The sequence below is a fragment of the Verruconis gallopava genome (assembly GCF_000836295.1).
Source record: "Verruconis gallopava strain CBS 43764 unplaced genomic scaffold supercont1.26, whole genome shotgun sequence".
In the NCBI taxonomy this organism is placed as follows: Eukaryota; Fungi; Ascomycota; class Dothideomycetes; order Venturiales; family Sympoventuriaceae; genus Verruconis; species Verruconis gallopava.
In genome coordinates, this window is record NW_015622162.1 from 306,633 (window position 1) to 319,420 (window position 12,788).

At 53.1% G+C, this 12,788-nt stretch overlaps 3 protein-coding genes across 4 annotated transcripts; 2 read left to right on the top strand and 1 right to left on the bottom strand.

The window, feature by feature from the left end:
* Window positions 1-584: 584 nt before the first annotated feature.
* On the top strand, window positions 585-4,653 carry PV09_07059. Of its 2 annotated transcripts, XM_016360779.1 has the most exons (6): window positions 585-718; window positions 792-846; window positions 930-1,222; window positions 1,379-2,657; window positions 2,765-3,491; window positions 3,562-4,653. In XM_016360779.1, the coding sequence occupies exons 1-6, from the start codon at window positions 705-707 to the stop codon at window positions 4,479-4,481; spliced, it is 3,288 nt and encodes a 1,095-aa protein (XP_016211456.1). In that variant the 5' UTR covers window positions 585-704; the 3' UTR covers window positions 4,482-4,653. The 2 variants fall into 2 exon arrangements, with proteins under 2 accessions (XP_016211456.1, XP_016211455.1); XM_016360778.1 differs by having other exon boundaries at window positions 930-2,657.
* A 4,278-nt stretch (window positions 4,654-8,931) lies between these two features.
* Window positions 8,932-10,400, bottom strand: PV09_07060 (ribosomal protein L1). The gene is made up of 3 exons (XM_016360780.1): window positions 10,120-10,400; window positions 9,155-10,046; window positions 8,932-9,103 (listed from the first exon to the last, which is right to left on the bottom strand). Exons 1-2 carry the CDS (start codon window positions 10,377-10,379, stop codon window positions 9,383-9,385), a joined length of 924 nt encoding a protein of 307 aa, XP_016211457.1. The 5' UTR covers window positions 10,380-10,400; the 3' UTR covers window positions 8,932-9,103; window positions 9,155-9,382.
* Window positions 10,401-10,540: 140 nt separating this feature from the next.
* On the top strand, window positions 10,541-12,738 carry PV09_07061 (glutamate-tRNA ligase). The gene is made up of 2 exons (XM_016360781.1): window positions 10,541-11,590; window positions 11,645-12,738. Exons 1-2 carry the CDS (start codon window positions 10,620-10,622, stop codon window positions 12,585-12,587), a joined length of 1,914 nt encoding a protein of 637 aa, XP_016211458.1. The 5' UTR covers window positions 10,541-10,619; the 3' UTR covers window positions 12,588-12,738.
* The last annotated feature ends 50 nt before the right edge of the window (window positions 12,739-12,788 follow it).

Sequence of the window (12,788 nt, forward strand, 5' to 3'; positions counted from 1 at the left end):
CACCGTCTGATAGAACAATGTTCCCACGTTTTCTCCTCTTCGCTACCCCGCAAACGATTGTTCTCACGGGCCTGGACCCTTGACCACGTGTGTGCAGCATAAACGTCCATTGCACGAGAACCCAAGACGAGACGCCGAGACGAATCCAGGCGAGCGTCTCCTGTGTCGAGTGGTAATGAACAATGGCCGCCCTATTGGTGCTGCTCCGAATCAATCTCTGCAGCGATCTGGTCTGCGAATGGTGCCGCTGCTGGACAGTTGCCATCTGCCGACAGAAAGCACCCAGCCAGCAGAAGCAGTTTCTGTCACCCAACACTTATGCACGCATACACAACACCCACATCCGCCCACCACTTGCATCATGCGAAAGGCCTGAACATTGACTTCGAAACACCAGCTTGGCTTTTCATTACGTCATTTGCCTCCTCGGACGCCATCCGCGATCGGAATCAGCTTTCGTCTCCACCGTCTCCATTTTGGGCTTGGGTCCGAGGCCAGCGCGACGGGAAGCCCCAGCGAATTCCACTGTGACGCTGGTTGGAGCGCCAGAGCCGTGATAGAAAAAAAAAATCCCCTTCGGCCACGCCTTGTCTTGGTGATGAACGTGTGGGGCACCATTGTACACACATCGAGCCACCGTTCTGTCGTTTGAGCGACCGAGCGAGCTTGTCGTGGCGTGCCATTGGGCATTGGCTGTGTAGGCGATGAAGTTTGCAAAGTACGTTATCTTGTCTGATTCATGCACATGACCAGCTGCCGAGTGGGCAAAGATGCTGACACGACGCGCACAGGGAGCTCGAGCACGAACTTGTGCCGGAATGGAGGATCAAGTACCTGGACTATAAGGTAGGCATGCTCCCTTTGCGCCTTTGGACTTGTGTCGCATCTGCTGCGGTTGGGCAGGACGGCTGACTGTCATCGTGAACCAGCTCGGGAAGAAGAAGATCAAAGCAATCCAGCGGGCATTGAGGACGGCGCAGAGCAGCAACCCTCTCACACCGAGACGACTCGGACGCGGAAACACTGTTTCAAGCCGCAGGGACGCCGCTCCCCAGTACTCGTACCTAAGCAGAGGAGGCTCGCGACCTTTGCACACTCCGCACGATGCGCAGACTGTACAGGGGAACACGCCCTCGCACCAGCATACGTCGTCCGCGCCAAAGGACATCGCCCCGGTGCGCACCCGGAGCAGCAACCACAGCGGCGGCAGAGATGGCATAGGGTACTTGACTCCCTTGTACCGTGCTCGCAGTAGACCCAGCGACGCCGCGCATCAAGGCGACGACCACGACGCAGCTGAGACTACACCCCTCAAGCATGATTTTGAAAGCACTTTGCACCACACGTACACGGAGCGAGGACTGACGAGATATGGCAGCATCATCGGCAGCCCGCCTCGCGACGATGCTGCGTCGCACAGTCTGAGAGGTCGCGGCCCCCCTAGTCTGAATCTTCCGGGCCCCGCGCTGCGTACCACGACGCCAACGGCAGACGAGCCTCCGCTGACTACGACGACGAGCGAGCCGCAGCTGCTGAAGGGCGTCGAGGAGGTCGGCCAGGACGATGTGGTGGGGTCAACGCCGTACGAGGCTGGCAAGACGAGGCAACCAGCACGCAAGACACCGCTTAGCATCAGGCATAGAAGCATATTCAGCCCTCGGCGGGTCAATTCGCTTCCGTACGGCGCATCCGAGGGCCCGTCGCGGCCGGTGATGAAGCGGCTGCTTTCGCTAGGCGCACCGAGCACGCCCTCTCCGGTCGACCTTCCGCTCGAGGCGTATCGCGAGCTGGACCTGCGCCAGGCCGAGTTCTTCAACTTCCTCGATCTCGAGCTGGAGAAGGTGGAGTCGTTCTACAAGCTCAAGGAGGACGAGGCGACCAAACGTTTGGAAGTTCTTCGACAGCAGCTGCACATCATGCGCGATCGGCGAATCGAGGAGCTGGTCAAGGCGCGCATGGAGTCTAGAAAGGCTGCGAAGGCCTCCGAAGGCAACGGCAACGACGGTAAGGGGAACGGTTTCTTGCTTGCAAAGACAGACTCGTGGCTCCACAAACTGGATGAGGCACTCACCGCTGCTAAGCATGGCAAGTTTGGGAAAAAATCCAAGGCTATGGCGACGTTGGGCACGCCGCAGGTGCTCGAGGGCGGGAACCCGGAAGATTGGAACCGAGACTACGTCCGCAGGAAGCAGCACACACGGATCCCCTACCGGACAGCGAAGCGGAAGCTAAAGCTGGCCATGCAGGAGTACTACCGCGGCCTGGAGCTTCTGAAGAGCTACGCGCTGCTGAATCGCAAGGCGTTTCGCAAGATCAACAAGAAGTACGACAAGGCCGTCAACGCGAGGCCCAGTCTGCGGTACATGAACGAGAAGGTCAACCACGCTTACTTTGTCACGAGCGACGTCGTCGACTGCCACATCCGCGCCGTCGAGGACCTGTACGCCCGCTACTTTGAGGGCGGCAATCACAAGGTCGCCGCCGGCAAGCTGAGACAGAAGACGACGCAGTCGGTCGACTTCACCGGCGTCGTATTCAGGACAGGCCTGTATATTGCTGCGGGTTTGGTCTTTGCCGTCGAAGGCCTCGTCTACGCCGGCCAGATCATATACGGCCACGACCAGGTGCTGAGATTGAACACCAGCTATCTACTCCAGGTTCGTATCCTCCTTTTCATATTTCAGCTTGGACGACCCTCCTCAAGTAAACCTAGCACACTCAACTAAAAAGGGTCTTCATCACTGACTTGAGGTGTGACTATTAGATTTACGGCGGATACTTCCTCATGCTGCTACTCATGCTCTTCTTCGTCTTCGACTGCCGATTCTGGACTATGGCAAAGGTGAATTACGCCTTCGTATTTGAGTTCGACAGCCGCCACAATCTCGACTGGCGCCAGCTCGCTGAGCTTCCCTCGTTCCTCCTTTTCCTTCTCGGCTTCTTCGTCTGGATAAACTTCTCTCAGTACGGAACTTCCCAGATGTTCATCTATTATCCCGTCATCCTCGTCGGCGTCACCTTTGTTCTGCTGTTCAATCCGCTGCCCATACTCTACCATCGGGCGAGATGGTGGTTCCTCACCGCGCTGTGGCGCCTCTTCTTCTCTGGTCTGTACCCTGTCGAGTTCCGTGACTTCTTCCTGGGCGACATGTTCTGCTCGCAGACGTACGCAATGGGCAACATCGAGCTGTTCTTTTGTCTGTATGCGCACCTCGCGCCGGGACATGCAAGCTTTGCCAACCCTGCCCAATGCAACAGTAACAACTCGAGACTGCTTGGCTTCTTCAGCACCCTGCCTGGCGTGTGGCGTGCGCTGCAGTGCTTGAGGCGTTACCGCGACACGAAGAATGCCTTTCCCCACCTGGCCAACTGTGGAAAATACACAGCGACGATTTGTTATTACATGAGCCTGAGCCTGTGGAGAATGGACAAGACTTTCGAGCTGAAGGCGCTATTCATCTTCTTTGCCACCGTCAATGCCGTCTATTGCAGTAAGTCTTGTGCCCCCCGCTCATCCGTTGATAAGCACCTGCCTCTGACCTTTGTTGTCCTCCCTCCTAGGTATTTGGGACCTCGTCATGGACTGGTCTCTTCTAGACCCATACTCGCACTACAGATTCTTACGCGATCATCTGGCCTTCAAGCAAGTGTGGATGTACTATGTTGCCATGATCATCGACCCTATACTAAGATTCAACTGGATTTTTTACGCCATCTACGCAAACGATGTGCAGCACTCGGCCACTCTGTCCTTTGTCGTTTCCTTGAGCGAGGTCTTCCGTCGTGGTGTCTGGACCATCTTCAGAGTCGAGAACGAGCATTGCACAAATGTTGGCCGCTTCAGAGCCAGTAGAGACGTGCCGCTTCCTTACAAGATCAAGAAGATCCCCGAAGGTGCTGAAGGAGAAGGGACGATCGTGGAAGCGGAGGAGACGGCGGAGGACGAAGAGAGGGAGGCGAGAGAGGAAGAGCAAAGGAGACAGGGTCTCAGAATCTCGCCCAGTCTTTCGCGAACACGCTCCACAGGCGTGGATCTCGAGCGACAGCGCACCCAAGACAGCACGACTACGGTTCGGCCACGGAGGCGGAAGTCGCGTTCAAACACCGAGCCCAGTCCGTTGATATGGGGACTCAGCTATGTGGGCAACCTGCTCCACACAGCACACGCGCAAGACTTTGAGCGCAAGAAACGTCCTGCAGTCGCGGTCACGGACAAGGATGATAACAAGAGCGATGGGTTCAGCGATTACGACGTCGATGCCGGGACGGACGAGGAGGAAGAGAGAAGAGAGCAACAAGACGCCGAGAGGCTCTTTGAGGATACTGTCGATCGTGCTGAGGCTAGCGGTAGTGGGAGCGGTCCGGAGGAGGTGTTCAGCTTCCAGCCTAAGCGGCAGAGCGAAGAGTCGAGCGATGACGATGAGGGAGTGATGAGTCCAGGCGAGCCGGAGGCGGGCACTAATGTGAAGGCTGAAGAGTAATGGGCAGGAGGTGCTCGATCAAGAAAAGATCGTATAAGAGGATCCACAAGCATTGTACGAATACTGACGACAGTTTCACCGCAGCATCAGCGCGGCTGGCGCTACCTTTGTGCTCCGGCATAGGATGCCCACCATGTCCGAGGCAGAATATTCAAATAGTACGCCTTTCTTGTTTTCAGAGTCGCCCATGACGCAAACGCATTTCGAACATGTCGGCAAGCCAGCACCTCAGACCGTTGTCTTTACGTGACCAGCCCACTACGAGTCGCCAGTCGTGCTTGAGAGAGACCCAAGGCCTCGAGTCAAATCAGATCGTGGGGAAGTGCTTTGTAAACCTGATGGTTTTTTTCAGGTTGGCGGCGGGAAAGGCCAGCAGCCTCGCCTCGGGACGGACAGATGGACCTTCCCCTCCGCTTTTCTTTTCTTTTTTTTTTTCCCCATCCTATTCTACTGCCCTTTTCTCCTTACGCTGCTCGTCCAATCGTGCGCATGCCATGCCCGGGCAACACCGCTAATCCATCCCATCTCGTCGTCCCCGGCCTGACTTCCAAGCATCTTCCTACTCCTTTCGGCCGCGTCCGGCGTGCGAAAGCGTCACGATGCAGGGCCCATGTGGCGAGCATCTCGAGGCCAAGTGGGGGAGGGGCGGCGAGCGCGCTGATGGCGCCGGGATGGGCACTTGTGCGCGTCTGTGTGTGTGTTTTGTGTAGAGCGGTGGTTGGTCCGTCGCCCGGGGAGAGCATTGGGCGACGTCACGAAGGGTACACTGAGTTGCTTTAGGCAAACGGGTTGGTTCTATCTTTCTGCCCCCGTGTGCGACTGATACGAGATGATTTTTTTTTCTGGAGCTGGGGGGACTCTACGTTCGTGCTCGTACATGGCTCAAGGATGAGCCCGCCAGGTTTCTTCTTATCTCTTTTTTCCATCCTCTTTCTTTCTTCTTCTTCAGAGAAGGGCTGCGGGTATATTACGCTGGAAGTCGTGCACTACGTGGAGATGACGGCTGAGAGAGCAACGATGTCTGCTTCATTCGTGCCCCCTTGTGGAGAAAAATCGTCCTTCACTGTACGTAAATATATACCAGATGGTGCTACTGCGCTAACAGGATATAGTTGAGCTTGCATGGAAGGGGATGCGAACGGTAACCGTCGGGCGTAGCGTCATCGTCTAAACCTGCCATGAAACCCGACGACCAGTGCTTTTGGTCTTCATGCGACGATCACGACGTATCGATGAGCACGGTCGCCACCAGCACAACCGAAGAATCGTAGAGGATTTGTCCTGGTCAGTGAAGCTGACATGATCCAATGCTTTTCACAAAAAAAAAACCTCCAACATAGGTCGGAAAATGGTCCTCTGACGCAGCTACTGGCCCAAGCGACAGAGGGCCCTGGCTTGCGAACACTGAGAGCTACAGTAGGCTGATGTCAAGGCTGATCCTGTGACGTCGATGGACGTGAGGAGATTCGCCAGTCGAGCGGCAGCCAGGATCCGCTTCCACTAGGCCAGCTTCCTAGTGCATTCTACAGTATTCCCACCCAGCCATGCGCTACTGGCCAATATTTTGTCATTGTTCGCTACGGGCGACTCATTGTTTCGTAAGAAAAAGCCCGCCAACCGAGCGCCTCACAGCTAGCACGTTCATCTCAATTGCTACAGCAGGGCTGTCCACGAATAACTAGCCTGAGTAATCCTACATCGAGAAATTGAACTGAAGCAAGGGATACAAAGCGTCTTTGCGGACGTCCCAAGATTGGGGAATCGTTGCCACAGTTGCCCATAGCGTGGCATGTTGTCTGAAATATGTAAGGGTGGCCGCCCCATCGGAGGCAACTCTGAACAACCCGTGACGTAGTTCTCGGCCAATTGCTTACTTTCCTCGGCCAGCATAGTGCTGTACTGTATAGCTGTCATGCAGTGGCCCGCGCGGTTGCACACGAAGGCTCTTCGACTCCAGCTGGCATCTGAAGAGATCTCCGTACAACCTGGAGACGAGCGAGTAGCTGCTATCCTTACCTGAGGCTCGACAATGGATGATTTACGTCTATCAACTGTGAATCGCGTGGCACTAGCATCTCGCCTGCAGTACCTCGGCTGCGTCGGACGTCAAATGAGAAACCAGGTGTCGCCAACGCGGCTGATGGAAACCTTCTAGATGATACTGTTCCCCGTATACGAATGCTGCGCTGGGACATATCAACACTCTGTTCCTCTCCCGTCCGCGAATTGTGTCGTCGTTTGTGCGACGACCAGGAGGCGACGCCAAAACGTCATTTGGCTTAGCCAAGCTTTGTTCGACCGGGGCATTTCCAGACCCTGACCAACGTCTGTCCAAACCATTCTTCTGCTCAACCGAACCGTGTGACTTCATTCCGTGGCAAACTTGAGCTGGCGAACCAAGCGTGCCTCCAAATCGCTACAGCGCGTAGAAGAAAGTGCGGTGCGTCGCCTTTCCAGTGCACCTTGACATTAGCCTCCGTGCTACTGGAAGACCGTTCACTCGATGGGACGATGCGGTTATCGTGACGGAGGGAGATCAACAGCGGCTTTACTATGTCTCGACAAACTATTGCAACCGTGCAGTGGCCTTGCCTTACGGGCTTCAGGGTCCATGGCAAATGTTGAAAAGTCCAGGTCCATTGAATTGCCCATCCTAGCGGGAGGAGAGCGGACTAGGCGCGAAAAAACTGACTTCACCAGCGCCGATCTCTGCGGGCTCTCCAAGTCCCGTATTTCGACATGCCGTTGAAATTTCTAGCACGGGGATGGTAATGCCTTTGGCAATCACCTTAAGTGCCGCCAATGATGTTCGTACGATGACGACGATCCTAACAGGCGAGGCGGGATCAAAAGATCCAACATGATGCAGTAGTCTGGGCGTGGCGTCGATCTGTTGCCGCTGATGGCAAGGCGCGGGCACACTGGAGTAGGGTACAGAGACTTTCAGGGTACTCTTTGTCCTTAGGTGGTGGGCGGCCTGGAATTATATACCGCGAGCAGATCTCAGCCTGAGCGTTCTGGATCACTGCTTCCAAGTTTATCACCGCTAGCCCTTCTCTCGTACATTACGTTCGTCTCTCAAAACGCATATATAGCGCTTGCTGCCGCCCAAAATCGCACGCGATAGTGGTGGTTTGCCATCGTCCATCTTATCACAAACTATGGGATCTGTCGCTCACACAAACGACGTATACATCCACGGCCAATATTCTGAACCAATGTCTGCTCAACACAGCTATCCCAACCAACACGATCTAGCCGACCCAGAGAGGGCTATGGCTATGTATTCCAAGTAGGTAGAGCGCATGTGATTATTTCGTAGCGCTAGCTCACCTGATTAAAGAACAATGCACCAGCACACTAAGGAGCAATTTGAGCTCGCGCAGAAGTCCGCGCGTCGGAGGTCAGGACCTTCGATGCCTCCAAATCAGCAGTCGGCCTCGCTTCGAAAGGGGTCGATGTCGTGCTCGATTTCTTCTACGGACTCGTAGTCGCAGAGGGAAAGCACAAGAAGTACATGCAGCTGTGTCTGGTACACGGTTTGTGGGCTGGGATTTGACGATTTAGCGTATGAAAGAGAGGACGTTTGGAGTTTATCAAGGCGTTGGAGAGGTCCACCCGACCAAAAATCCGCTGTTCCTCGTTCTATTTGTTGTCACGGCCGATGCAACGAATCAGAATATCGTCGTTACGGATGGTTCCACGGAAATTCAATGAAGACTTTTTTTTTCCAAAACTCCCAACCCCTCGTACCCGTGATGAATCATCTTCGTAAAAGAAATTAGTTCGTGTCTGTACGTCGTTCACGGGTTAAAAGGTCGAGAACAACGATGATCCACAGGACCGTGAGCATCGCGTCCGCGCGATGGATGCTCCCCACTGCCAACAAGATAATCAGGTTGTCCCGCTAGAGTAGACCGTTGTTGCGAACCCACCCGGTATTGGGCACCATGCACCCCTAAAGACATAAGCGCAACAGTTGTTTCGGGCACAATTCCAGGACCCTTGCAGATCATTCAAATCAGCTGCACCTCACAGCCCTTCCGGTGGTTTCACCGATATGATCTTCACTCGCCCGTCTCTCTTCTCCCGTACTCACTCACCAAAACCCTGCATGGCGGGAGAGGATGTTCGCGTTCTGGCCTTTCGCTGATCAAAAGTAAAAGGCGCAACCCGGCTATCACGGCTTGACTGATTGATCCTTGACCTTGGGCAGGTCTCCTCCCGTTTCCCGAAGGAAGAAACTGACGACTGGTTGCTATTGGCTGCGTTTATTCGAAAAGATATTGCATATGCACACTTTGATAGCTACGGCAATGATTGCCCTGGACACTGTTGTTGCAGCTGATCGTTGTCTAGCTGGTGAACCTTCCAATGCTTGTGACAGGAATATCTTGTCTTTCTTAAATAGAGAGTCTAGACTCTGACGATTACTGCGTTGTGGTGATAGCTTTGCCACTGCATAGATAATCCTCGACAAACATGATGCGATTGCCCAAAAAGGCCTTCGTCTTAGTAGATCTAGATGAGGTAATTCTTAAATCCTTGTATATTAAGCGACAGTTCTGTCAGATTATTCCCCGTCACGTCTACCAGCGTAGAGATTTTTTTGGAATTAGAATCTAAGATATTTGATCAACCGACGCCTGCAAAATTTCAATAGGGCTACTTACGCATGTAAAGAGACAAAGAGAATAAAAAGAGCAAGAGATTGATGACAAGAAGAAGAGAGTTAGGTTGAGAGGCATCCTCGGAAGAACATGTTTTATGAGTTTCTATAGCCCCGCCAGGATAAACACATCGGATAATAGAGGGCCATGAGTCGCCAAAGTCATGTACAATGTTTCATCCTATTTTCCTGCTCATTTTTACATATGATACACGCAAAAAAACAGCTTAAATTATGCCTTGACTGCTTTGGCTAGCTCCTTTGGCCCAATACCAGTTTTGCTAGCGAACTCGCCGTTGAGACTGAATCCAGGGCTGGAAGTGCTGCTCAATACAACTTCGTGAACATCCTTGTGAATTCGGTCGCTTAGTGCATTTATGTCCTTCTTCAATTGCTCCATGAATGCGCGAATGTTCTTCTGAAGCATTTCTGGTGTGAAACTGAGCTTCCCGATAGCTAGGCGCACAACACCCAGTCTCTCGCGGTATTCACTGCCACCGACCAGATCACGAACAGCGGCCCCAACATCCTTGACGACGGTGTCTGTCTTTGCACTGGGCATCAGCCCTCGGGGTCCTAGTATGCGTCCTACTCCAGCTTTGGTGAGCTTGGGGAAGGAGTCCTCATGGCAGACCAGTCTATCAAATTCGATCTTGCCTTCCTTGATCGCATCGATGATATCCTCCTCCCCTATAAGAGAGGCGCCTGCCTTTCGCGCTGCATCGGCGTGTTTGGAGCCAGGAGGGCAGATGGCGGCAATGCGTAACTCCTCTCCAACGCTGTGTGGGAGTCGGATTCTGTTGCGGACCACGGGTCCATTCTTCAGGGAACGCAGGTTGATGTGAACTTCGTACTTGGGGTTGCGCGCTGAACCGACCTCGAAGGCTCGGATGTATCTGTTGAGTCAAAGGTTAATACTGTGATCCCTTGGACGCTGAAACGAATTTATAAAGATCTTAGGATACATACCGCATAGCATCGCACAATGCAAACTGCGGCATATCCTTCAGGTCGTGCACGATGTAGGTTTTACGCTGCTTCCGCTTCTTGGGCTCTGACCCATCTCGTCTCTTGTATTTGGCCGCATTAGCTGAGTTCGCACCAGTAGCACCTTTGAATCGACGCTGCTCGAATGGCATTGACACTCGCACGCATAGCGGCCTGAAAGATGACGCAGACGCACCTCGGCTCCATTGAGCCAGGCAGGTTCTCGTTGTCGTCGTCGCCATTAGGATTGTATGTGATGACAGTGGACAGAGTAACGGAGGTCAATCGGAGGTTTGAGCAAAAGTTCGAATAAGGAAATATTAGACGCGAGAGACGCGCGGGGCTTGGCAGTGGTGGGATGCTCGATGTGAAATTGTGGGCAGGTGAGTCAAAATACACAAAAAAAACCTTTGCAGACATTAAGCTTTACATTGTTCTTAAGCATAGTCAAGAATCTGCAGAGCAGATTTATAGTTGCCGCCATGGCCTCCGCAATTCAAGAGTGGCAAGACCGCGCACAGAAATTCACCGTCAAGGACCGCAAAGCGCTTGACGCACCTTTTGCTGAGCTCGATGCTCATCTGACACTGCGCTCATACATCGTAGGCTACAGCCTCACAGATGCCGATACGGCTGTTTGGAAGGCTATACGCGAGAACCATATTGCCGGCTCCTTCGTCAAGCAAGGGCTCCTGATTAATGTCACACGATGGTACAAATACATTGAAGAGACAAATCCGGCGCTCTCAGCTGCCGCTGCCAAGCCTGCAAAAGCAGCTGCAAAAGAGCAGATCGATAAAGTAGCGAAGGAGGAGGGTGCGAATTTCGAGATTGGGCTTCAAGACGTGGGCGATCATGTCGTGACGAGATTCCCACCAGAGCCCTCAGGTTACCTGCACATTGGTCACGCGAAAGCCGCAGTGATTAATGACTACTTCGCACACGAGAGATACAAGGGCACGCTCATTCTTCGGTTTGATGATACCAATCCTACCAAGGAGAAGGAAGAGTTCCAGGAGGCCATCAAGGAAGATCTTGTGCTCATGGGCATCAAGCATGACAAGCTGAGCTACACGAGTGACTACTTCAAGGACCTGTACGAGTACTGTGTGCAAATGTTGAAGGAAGGCACTGCGTATGCCGACGACACCGATCAGGAGACCATGAGGAAAGAGCGTATGGACGGTATACCTAGTAAGAGGCGCGATGACAGCCCCGAGGAGAATCTCAAGAGGTTCGAGGAGATGACCAAGGCGACTGAAGAGGGCAAGAGGTGGTGCATTAGGGCAAAGATATCTGTGGATGACCCGAACAAGGCCATGCGCGATCCAGTTATCTATCGCTGCAATCCCACACCGCATCACAGAACTGGAGACACTTGGAAGGTGTACCCAACCTATGACTTCTGCTGCCCAATTGTCGACAGCATGGAAGGTGTTACCCATGCCCTCCGGTAAGTACATACATCACCTTCTGGGAGGGATCCGTCACTAATTTTGAATTGTAGTACCACAGAGTATAAGGACCGGGACGCGCAATATCAATGGTTCATCAAAACCCTGCGCCTTCGTGGTGTACACAACTGGGACTTCTCTCGCATGAACTTTGTCCGTACCCTTCTCTCCAAACGAAAACTTACCAAGTTTGTAGAGTCAGGCCTTGTGTGGGGTTGGGACGACCCACGAATGCCCACCGTGCGCGGCATTCGCCGCAGAGGATGTACTATCCCCGCGCTACGTGAGTTCATCATCAAACAGGGTCCTAGCAAGAACATTGTCAACTTGGACTGGACACTGTTTTGGGCCACGAATAAAAAATACATCGATCCCATTGCGAAGAGATATACCGCCGTGGACGAGAAGGACAAAGTACAGTGCACCGTGGTAGGTGCGAGAGAGGCCCCTTACGCCGAAGAGAAACCAGTTCATGCAAAGACTGCCGAGCTTGGCACTAAGAAAGTAGTATACTCGAAAAACATCATCTTAGACCAAGTCGATGCAGCGTCTTTTGAGCAGGACGAGGAAATCACCCTCATGAATTGGGGAAACGCAATCGTGCGCAAGATTAACCATACCCTCAACCCGCTTAAAGGTTTCAAGACCGTTACATCGCTGGAGCTAGAGCTTCACCTCCAGGGCGATGTTAAGAAAACGAAGAAAAAGGTCACGTGGCTCTCAACAGACCAGAATCTCGTACCAGTGGAGATGGTGGACTTTGACTACTTGATCACAAAGAACAAACTGGAGGAAGATGACAACTACGAAGATTTCCTGACGCCCCAAACAGAGTTCCGAACTGAAGGTGTGGCGGACGAGAATGTCGCTGCCCTCAAGGAGGGTGACATCATTCAATTCGACCGGAAAGGCTACTTTAGGGTTGACAAGCCATTCATGAACGGGAAGCCAGCGATCCTATTCGCGATTCCGACAGGAAAGACTGGAGGGAAATAAGCTTCTCCCATCTTTGGGATATGAGTGCGACCATCATAGAGGCGTATTAAGCGGACATGAGTAAGAAGGGATGAACAATGGGCTTTGACGGTAGAACCAACACGAAAATTTTTAGAACGAAACAGAAATTCCAAATCATTTGAGATGACAAGTAGCTCCTGGCCATGTTACCTTGAGCAGTGTTCCGATTTTCTGCGCCGT

Excerpts from the sequence above, each read along its gene's own strand:
- PV09_07059 (XM_016360778.1), top strand. Across the intron at positions 2,658-2,764 it reads ACACCAGCTATCTACTCCAG|ATTTACGGCGGATACTTCCT; the intron begins GTTCGTATCCTC and ends TGTGACTATTAG. Across the intron at positions 3,492-3,561 it reads CGTCAATGCCGTCTATTGCA|GTATTTGGGACCTCGTCATG; the intron begins GTAAGTCTTGTG and ends CCTCCCTCCTAG.
- PV09_07060 (XM_016360780.1), bottom strand. The coding sequence starts at position 10,379 with ATGGCGACGACGACAACGAGAACCTGCCTGGCTCAATGGAGCCGAGGT. Across the intron at positions 10,047-10,119 it reads GCATTGTGCGATGCTATGCG|ATACATCCGAGCCTTCGAGG; the intron begins GTATGTATCCTA and ends TTGACTCAACAG.
- PV09_07061 (XM_016360781.1), top strand. The coding sequence starts at position 10,620 with ATGGCCTCCGCAATTCAAGAGTGGCAAGACCGCGCACAGAAATTCACC. Across the intron at positions 11,591-11,644 it reads GGTGTTACCCATGCCCTCCG|TACCACAGAGTATAAGGACC; the intron begins GTAAGTACATAC and ends TTTGAATTGTAG.